General features: G+C 33.0%; 1 protein-coding gene across 1 annotated transcript in view; it reads right to left on the bottom strand.

The window, feature by feature from the left end:
• Positions 1 to 960: 960 nt before the first annotated feature.
• The window catches only part of Dnaaf6 (dynein axonemal assembly factor 6), a 42,264-nt gene continuing 32,885 nt past the window's right edge, over positions 961 to 10,339 (bottom strand). The window contains exons 6-7 of the mRNA XM_077107481.1: positions 5,886 to 5,971; positions 961 to 1,090 (exon numbers count right to left, since the gene is read on the bottom strand). Of these exons, the coding sequence (XP_076963596.1) occupies positions 961 to 1,090; positions 5,886 to 5,971 (216 nt within the window). The remainder of the gene's footprint in view (positions 1,091 to 5,885; positions 5,972 to 10,339) is intronic.

Genomic DNA, 10,339 nt, shown 5'->3' with positions numbered 1-10,339 from the left:
ATCCAATTAACAAGAAAGATAGGAAATGAGAGAACAGGATCTGTAAATGTGCATTTTTTTTACAATATTCTGTTTAAATGTCAAGGATTTCAGTTGACTAAACAGAAACATAGTATGCCAAAAGGCATGGCTGTCAATTATTATTGCAGACCAAGTATGTAATTTTTTGGTGATAGGGACTGAATCCCAGGCCTAGCATATGCTAAGACCATGCTTATTACCACTGAGCTACACCCTTAAGAATTTTTTTGACTTAAGTATCCAAGCACTGAAAGCAATACTAGGGAAGTCAAACAATACTGTAGGCTCAAGAGTATTACTTATTCAAGTAAATATGTGTCTGGTATGATGCTTCAAATTATTTATAATCCTTTGTTACCTGTATTTTTCCACATTTTTATTGGTGCATTATACTTGTACATAATGGTGGGATTTGTTGTTATATATTTGTACATGCACACAGTATAACAATATAATTAGGCCAATATCCTTGTCATCTGTATATTACAGAATAATATTGAGAGCCTAAACAGAACACTGTAAATCATTTGATCAAATCAATGAAAAGGCAACCAAATGAATTTGTCTGATGATAATAATGGCCTAATTAATTGACTTAAGTTCTTCAGATTCCTGAACTAAGTGGAAACTATTTTGCCATCATATTTGTTATGTAATTGATCATGTAGTAATCTAAACTACTAGTAATCTAATTGGTTAAACTGTAATTATTCAATTCAGTAATATAGAATATAGAATAGCTCATTAATATGAGAAAACAACGTTTCCTAACAGAGTAAGAGAAATGACTGGTAATGATCAGAGTATCACTAGAATTCTATATCAGCCATTTAAAACATGTCAGAATAATGGGACAATATAGAAAACATTAACCAAAATTTTCAGTCTTTTAATTTTTATCAATGACATATTACCACTTTTTCTCCTATTCATGCAGTTTCAAAAGAAATTAACAAAATCCAACTCTCTTTGCATAGTCATGGTGATTTCAAGTGTCTCAGTCTCCAAAATATAGAATGCTTTAGCACTACTGCATTCCACAGGCTGGGGAAGAGTCACCAACAGCTTCCTAAAAATATAATATAAAATAAAAACCTAGAATTAGCTTCTTAAAGTGATATATCACTTTCAATAAAGCAATAGAAAGCAATATATACCACTAGAATATTTTTAAACCCCCCTCCAAAAAAATCCCCACTAATAATTAGACAGTACAAATACTGGATCAAAAATATGCCAAGTACCACAGTATACTATTTGGGGGCTTAAAAATTCAGTCAGATTTTTTTACTCCTTCTCTTTTAAAAAATTGACCTCATATTGCATTGTATAAACATCATCTCAGGCAATGTTTGTAAGAATAGAAGTAGAACCATGCAACCTTAAGTTTGTTGGACAGATCTGTTGCCAGTCATATTTATGTGAAGGTAGAATTGGCTGACTGATACAAATATGAAAATTGGAATAGTTCTATAACACTTCTGCTAAAACAGCTTTAGGTTGAGATTCTACTACAGGTTTAGCTTTTGAAAATCAAGTTTGGAATTATTTCAATACCAGATCAATGAAAGTACTTTTCTCTGCTTGCTTCTGATTCTTTCTGCTACACATTGACAAAAATTCGCTCTGATAGATTGCTGGGTTTATTTTGTGGTTTATGGCTCAGTTGCTGGTAGTTGCATGCTTTAGATGCATTGCTGGGATGAGACATCCATAATTCTGTCCTAGTGGTATGAATCTGAATTATGCATGGGTTCAGCACACACTGGTATCAGAAGAAAATTAAATGCCTAAAACACTTGTTACCTCACATTCTCATTACAGAAGGCCTGAGTGTCTCTACAAAAAGTGGACAGAAAAGATTTTTTAGACACAAATCTGTAAAAGATTCTGACATTTTTTTAAGGGGCACTTCTTGGATACGTGAATAGAGAACTAGTATTTCTTCCCTCATTTGCAAAGACCTATGTTCAGGGAACTGGGCTTGTTAAAAGTATTTATTACACATTTCTAAGAGAAATTTTCTGTGACTCTTGCTCCATTTCAGACAGGATACCAGAAACAGTTCTTTCTACCTGAAGTAATTAAATGGTAAAGTATTTTAATGCCTCTTGTAATATTTGGCATCTCAAATCAGTAAGTACACGAAACACTTAAGAGTCCATCCTTTAAAGCTGTTTAAAATATAGTTTGTGCCAGAGTTAGATTTGCTTCATCTCATATTCTATAAATGATAATATATTCACTTTAAAAAGAAGGCAAAGCTTAATGTGGTAGCTTCATTGCACTAAAAGACATCTATAAATCAGCTCAAGAAGGAGTTCCAATGATAATGTGCACTACTCTGTCCAGAGAGAAATAAATTCCAAAGACAGTTAGTGGCCATCTATCCCTGCATTTCTGTCTTGTCCTGAGTAGTATGGCCTCACATACTAAAATTTTGAACAACAGAATCATGAAAGTTGTTTAAGCTCTTAGTAGAAGGGAGGTATTTTTATCTAGTTTGTTTTATTGTCCAATATCTGTACAGAGATTTGTATTTAAATAAAATGAAAATCATACAAATACTTATCATGTAAAATTCATTGAAAGACAGCAATGTGGTGCTCCCCTAGTATCTGGCAGACTATAAATGTTTGTTGAATGAATAAATAAATGAATGAAAAACAAATATTCAGGTGAACACCAAATCATATTTTGAATGATTACCATAGAATGGTACTATAAAATATGAATGAACATTTAAACCCAAACCCACTGCCATTATATTGATAATACATTTGCTTTTTAAGATGCTATAGTTTAGGCACTAATCAAATGATCATCCAGTGTTATTTTTCATTAGAAATTAAGTGCAAAAATAATATATGAAAGTAAAAACAAAAAAAATCTATAGTGTAAACTCAACTTTAGAGACTTGCATTCTGAGATTTATATTAGACAGTTTAAATTGATGTTGCTTGGAAGATATTTAAATAAAGGACAATCTTGTTCTGTTCATAAACAATAGAGTTTTATATTTTAAAAAATGTGGCATTTTTAAGCTTTCCTGTAGGAGATATGCTATTTTCAAAGAAATTGCAGAAATACTTGAGTTGTAATTCCATTTAGAAATTTTTTAGGTAAAGTATCTTTGAACATCAGTTAATTCTCAATTAATCTGAATTAAAGGAGCACAGCAAAGGCATGAATAATCTAAAGCAGCACTTGACCAAAAATTAGATTATATGTCTTTATAATGTACATTTGAAGTGTTCATTTAGGAGGCTCTAAGAATTCACTTTAAAAAAAATACAATGAAACCTCATGTTAAGATGATGGTTGAAGATTCTGGGAAACTACCTCATTTTCCCCATCCTTTCTCTCTTCTATCTATTCCATGTTGGGGATATACATGCCAGAGAGACCAACTGGGAAAAAAATGAAGAATTCAAAAAACTATTATGTTTGGTTTTATAATGCTAAGTATCTGGGCTTTATGGATAATGCTAATGCCATTGACTATTCTTTGACTGAAATCACTAGTCAATTCAATTAAAATAAATTCATTTGTTCTGCCTTATAGGTACATGAAAAGAAGAATGTTTTCTCTTATATCGTTCTTAGTAGCCCAGTGTGGTGGTGTGTGCCTGTAGCTCCAGCTACCCTGAAGGCTGAGGTGGGAGGATCACTTGAGCCCAGAATTTCAAGACTAGGGATTGAACCCAGGTCCTCACTCATACTAGGCAAGTATTCTACCACTGAAATACATATCCAGCCCTCACAAAATTTTTCTTGGAGTAAATAAACATAGTGTTACAGGATGTAAAAGTTAGAAACTAAAGAAAGTATGTATGAATATCAATATACTAAAAAACAAACAAATTTTTGATAATAGAATTTTGGATAAGAGCCCAGCACATGCCTGTAATTCCAGTGACTCAGGAGGCTAAAGCAGAAGGATTACAAGTTCAAAGCCAACCTCAACAATTTAGTGAGACCCTACGCAACTTAATGAGATCCTGTCTCAAAAAAAAGGTCTGGGAATTTAGCTCAGTGATAAAGTGCCCCTGGGTTCAATCCCCAGTACAAAAAAAAAAAAAAAAAAAAAAAAAATTGGATAATAGCATGGATGTAAAAGGATGCTCAGATATTTAGGAAAAGTGATAAAACACACTTATCTTAATTAAGTTTTCTTAAGAGATAGTACCTCTGTGTACTTACCACTTATTATTAAAGTACAGTATGCACAATATTTATCATTTGTGTATATCATTTATATGATTTAGTATATAAGTACAGCATACAAATGACCTAATGCAGTCCACACTCTATGTGGAAAAGTACCTCTGTGTGAGACTTTCATTTAGTGGGTTCTGATATCTATCTGAAATGACAGCATAGCCAGAACAGCTGCCTAAAGATTGATGGAGACAGTGAGAACAGCTAGGGAAACGGAAATTAACTCCATGGTGGGTAGATATGTGTGTGCATATAACAAGTGTGCAGCTATTATAGAAGACTGTTCACTTAACCAACTTTTCTTGCAAGGTTGTGTGGAAGAGTAAACATACTGTATAAAATACAATACTCCTTGAAATGAATGTTAAGAATGATGAAAGTAGTTTTTACAACATGAGACTTTTTGGTGAGAAATGCTTTTTTGAAATGATGTAAGTAATGAGAAAATATTTGGTGTATACTCTTTTGTGGATTATTTGGGGTTAAATGCATCTATTATAGCAATCAAGATTAAGCTATGTATGTACATCAAATTGTTTAGGAGAGGTCTACTTTTTATCTTCTTAAATACTTAAGTTCAACAAAGGAGAATTATAGGTACTGATAATGCACTAGTAACTGCCTGCTCCTTAGACACTGTTTGAAATGTTTATGAGTTACAGAGAAAGGACTACTGCAGACAACCAATGTGTGCTTACTATTTTATACATCCAGATGAAAAGTGAATAAAACTGACATATTTAGATATTTTATCTAACACATACCAGGTTCCATCAATTGCCTTTTTAAAGAGTTAGTTTTGAGACAGTACTGATTTATCCATTCCTTTTTTTAAAAATTGTTTTGTAGTTGTAGATGGACAGAATGCCTTTATTTTATTTATTTGTTTTTATGTGGTGCTAAGGATCAAACCCAGCGCTTTACACATGCTAAGCAAGTGCTCTGCCACTGAGCTACAGCCCCAGCTCTGATTTATCCATTCTTCATGAGAAACACTTTATATCAGAATTTTACTCTTTGTAAAATTGTTTTGGCAACATGATTTGTACCTATAACAAATAACAAGTCTTGTGATAACAAGATTATATTTGAGAATATGAAAACATTTAACAGAATTATTCTTCATCTATATTATTTTAAAATGTGTCCATGAAACCTGAGGATCTAGCGATGCATTAGCTCTTAGAATTTTTGTTCTAAGTAATTAATGACAAGAATTTTATTGATTTTTTTTAGATGAACATAATCCAAGTTTTACCTTACAGCTCTACAACATTAGAAAAGTTAAAAAATACTGCTTCTCTTATGCCATCACCATACAAAAAAATCACATGTAAGACTTAAAACTTAAGGGGTTTTCACTTCTAGTTATTCTTTACTGACTGAAAAACTATCTGAATGTCAAGGATTATATTTTCATAGTATCAATCCCTTCAAATATATAAATGCAAATTGGAAAAAATTGAACTATTTCCAAACATTTGTATTTATACTATGTAGGTCAAGCACTGAATAATTAACTAAAATTTTGCGGTTCTTAGGATTTTAGTGGGTGAGGCACAATAATTTGTATACTTGTAGAAAGATTATTTACTACTAAAGACTCATTAGTATTATAATACATTATTCTAAGTTTTACTCACTTATTAGGAGTCCGAAGATCAATGATCATTTCCTGGATATCAATTTTAATTTCAGAAGGGTTTGTATTGGGCAGTTTAATTTTAACCTGAGAGAAAATGAGAAGGAAAATACTGTTATCTTAGAGCACTAAATTTGAAGAGTATAATAATATATGAAGAAGGAAAAACTAATATCTATTAAGTGCCAACTATGTGCCAGTATGCCCTCTGCTTATATCAATCTTGACAAACAAGGATTCTTAGCTCCATTTTACAGGTAGAGAAACAGAGAGGTTAAGTGAGTGACTCAAGGATAACCGCCTGTAATTTGACTAAGGTTTATCTGACTCCAAAGTTATATAAAAACAGTGAAGTTACTTTCCTATAACCTACATTGTTTGAAATGCACAGCTAGACTTGGTGGGGGCCCTTGACCACCTTTATGTCAGTGGGAAATTTGTCTGAGAAAATGTTTAGTTGTCATATTAGGTGTGGGTTGCTGATGCATCTTGTAGTCTCTAGGTAAAATCTCAAATTTCCTAGGGAGGTGGAGGAATCCAGAAATGTTTTTAAGATAACAAAGAGAAACAATAGTATGACTTCCACCTCCCAGAAAGGACTATTTTCTGGTGTAGTTAGATTCCTCTTACAAATGTCTCATCTCATTTACCACATGGCCCAGCAATTCCACTCCTGGTTATATATACACAAGAGCATTGAAAATAGGTACTCAAAAAAAACATGTACATAATGTTTTGGTTCATAGCAACATTATTCACAATAGGCAAAAGACAGAAATAAACCACATATGCATTAACCAATGAATGGATAAACAAAAGCAGTATATCCAACAATGGAATATTATTCAGTCATAAAAGGAATGAAGTTCTGTTATATTGACAAACACTGAAAACATGCTAAATGAAATAAATCAGGCACAAAACATATGTTTTTAAGAACTGTCCAGAATAGGCAAACCCAGAGAAACAGAAAGTAGATTGGAGAACCAGGGACTGGAAGGATGGAGAAAAGGGGAAGGACTGCTTAATGGGTGTGAGGTTTCCTTTTGAGCTGAAGAAAATATTCTGGGATTAGATATTGGTGATGGTTGAACAACACTGTGAATGTACTAAATGTCACTAATGGTGACTGTGTATTTTATCACAAAGGTCTCATCTCTAATTTACACTCATTCTCTTTTTTGATGGATTTTTTTTTCTCTCTTTGATATGGCATAAGGTTTCCATAAACAGTGAAACAACGAAAAATGCAACCTAAGCTTCAGGTAAATCATGAAGCCTCGTTTAAAATATGCTAGACAAGAAATCTTGGACATTTGGAGATTTCATATCTGGAATGGCCAGAATGAAAGTAGCAAGTTATGTGGAAAATACATGTCAAATAATTAATGGGACAAATTGGAATTCCTTGTAAAAAGCTCAAGGTAGGCAACAGCATTTTTGTAGTATCATACACTTGTGAGTTGTATGCTACCTTATTGAATCTGTATTCAAACAAAAATTTGTAAATAGAGCTCTGGAGTTGCTACTACCTAGATACTTCATGTGGTTAATATTTTCATTAAACAAACAATTACTTTCTAATTTATATTTCAAAATTTCATATCTTCATAGTTGGAAATTCTTTAAGTAAAAGAAATAGAACATTTCTCAAAGAGGCAGTTAGAGGTGCTCTGACTCAAAGTAAATGAGTATTCTATTATACAAAATTGACCCACTTTTATTGTATTACATTTGGATTGGATAGTCAAAGAATACCTCATGTTGACTCATGTCACTTGGATTGAGGTATACAAATATTTGTTTCTTTACTCTGAAATGTTTAGATCTTTCAAGGTAAAATATTATTTACCCAGGATTGAAATGACAATTGAGAAAGGAAATTAATTATGATTTACATGAAATTTAGTTGCAGTTTTTAGGGAGAACTTCAAAGTGGTTCTTGAGATCATCTGTGGTTCTAGTGAAGAGTAATTCAGAAACAACTCACTAACTTTCCCCTTAAGGAAATTAAAATTGGATACTAACATGATTTTGAAGCCAGATTTAAAGATAGTTAGTTAGTGTAGTTAGGTAAATCAGGTCTAACATCTAGTAAGATAAATAAAATGGAGGCCATTATAGAGAATGGAGCCCAGGAAAGTAGAGCAGCTCTTGGAGAAATTGAAATGTTATTGTTCCCAAGGCCCAGAGCCCATCCTAAGGAAATGTTAATGAAGCAACTTCCAGCAAACAGGGAGGTGCTAAATGGAAAGCCGCCCCAGGCCCTTCCTGCCTAGATTACTCCTCTGGCCCATCTGTCCCTCACCTTTTGGGTCTTCCCACCTACATTTCATCACTGCAAGATAACAGAACAAAGGACAAAAATGCATGCGACTGGAATGCGGGAAATCTGAAAGTAAACCTTAGCTAAAAAAAAGGGAAGACCTCCCCCTTCCATGGATTCTACCTCTTGGGTCCCCTTCTTCCTCTGGGGAGAAGTCTTTTCTACTGTACTTAATAAAGCTTCTACTTTCCACTCTAAACTTTCCTCCGCGTGCTTCTCTGTTATACTTCAGCTTTGGGGAAGCAAAGACTTGTCACCGGTAAACAGCAGTAACAATTTCAGAGAAGAAACAAGAAAAGGAACAGATAAGTTGGAATGGTGCACATTATTTTCTCACAAGATAAAAGATTCCATGAGGGATCTTAACAGAAAAACCCCTGATGAAACATAAATCAGACTTCCTTGTAATTTATACTTTCAGTGAATACATGGAAAATAGACATTAGTATTAATTGACCTCTGATGGTGCTCAAACCTAACTTGTTTCACTATTGTATTTACTAACACCAGTAAATACAGGATGCCATCGATCAAACAATTAAAGGGATTGATGTTATTTTCTTCATGTGGATGGCAAATTGAATTCATTTCAAAGAATTATTTAATAAGTAAGCTATGAAAAACTGCTACAATTTTCATGGTGAGACTTTCAACTTTTTTGAGAACTTAATCTTTGGAGTCAGACTTGGGTTTGAATTCTAATTCTGTCACTTACTAGCTATTTATTGTCTGTTACTTATCTATTATTGCAAAACCAAATACCCCTAAATTTGTGGCTCAAACAACAATAAATAGTTATTATTTCATACATTTTCAGTGGATCAGGAATTTGGGAGTGGCTTAGCTTAGTGGGTCTGGCTTAGGATTTTTCTTGAGTTTGTGGTCAATATATTGGTGGGGGTTGTAGAAGTCTGAAGGTTTTTTCACATGGCTGTTGGCAGGAGGCCTCAGCTCTTTATCCCATGGAATTCTTCATAGAATTGCTTGAGTGCCTTATGACTCAACAACTATCTTCTCCCCAGAATGACTGATCCAAAGATCAAAGCAAAAACAATGCTCTTTAAAATGCAACCTAAGAAATGACACTTTTTCATTTTTGTAATATCTTGTTGCTTATTCAGGTCAGCCCTATTCAATATAGAAGGTTAGTCATAACCAACAGAGGGAAGAATATCAGGAGTGAAGCTGGTTATGACTAACTTGAGTCCAAACATCTGCCTTTAAGCCTGGTAAATGAAAATTAACACCAACAATGTCCACTAATTTAAGGTTTATAAGATCCTTTCCACATTCAGCTTCTCTTCAGGCAAGTATTTTAAAAAACTACTCAGTATTTTTACTATCAAGAAATTCACTTTGAGGCTTTCCTTGAAAGAGGCAGAAATAGGTCAAAGTGCTTACAAATTATTTCCATAGGCATTCATTTGTTATCCTTTATGTTTTGTAATAGAGCTAGCTCACTATATAAAAGTCTTTGGAGGTGTCTTTATTGTGGGATTATCACTTTGAGTTTTAAATCTCTTATTTATTCTTTTGTTCTTATGAGAGATTTATGTGACAAGATGATTCATGAAAGATTATCTTCCTATAACCTATAAGTGATTAACATAGGCTCCCAAGCTCCTCAGATAAGCATATTTGATCTTATTACAAGATGTGTGAAAACTGACATGAGAAGTCCAAATAAGAGGTGTTCTGTGGAGATCATTCATTCTCACTTTCCTCTTGAACTGTCACTTTGTCACTACCAGAAGAGAAGAATAATTTAAAAATATCTTATATGTTACTTGGCCAATCTAAACTATTTATTGAAATTACAGTGAAACTTAAAGATATACAGAAAGTTTTGGGCTAATTCTTTGGAAGATATCCTAAATTAATGTATGGGTTATAGATATTGTAAAAATATTTCTATTTAAGGGCTGGGATTGTGACTCAGCAGCAGAGTGCTCGCCTAGCACGTGGAAGGCTCTGGGTTTGATCCTCAGCACCACATAAAAATAAATAAATAAAATAAAGGTATTGTGTCCAACTATAACTAAAAAAATAAATATTTAAAAAATATATTTCTATTTGATAGAATAAATAAATAGCTCTCAAAATATTTGATTTTTAGGAAAGAAGTTAAG

This window comes from Callospermophilus lateralis, chromosome X (genome assembly GCF_048772815.1).
Source record: "Callospermophilus lateralis isolate mCalLat2 chromosome X, mCalLat2.hap1, whole genome shotgun sequence".
Taxonomy (NCBI): Eukaryota; Metazoa; Chordata; class Mammalia; order Rodentia; family Sciuridae; genus Callospermophilus; species Callospermophilus lateralis.
This window is presented reverse-complemented; position numbering and strand designations above follow the sequence as displayed.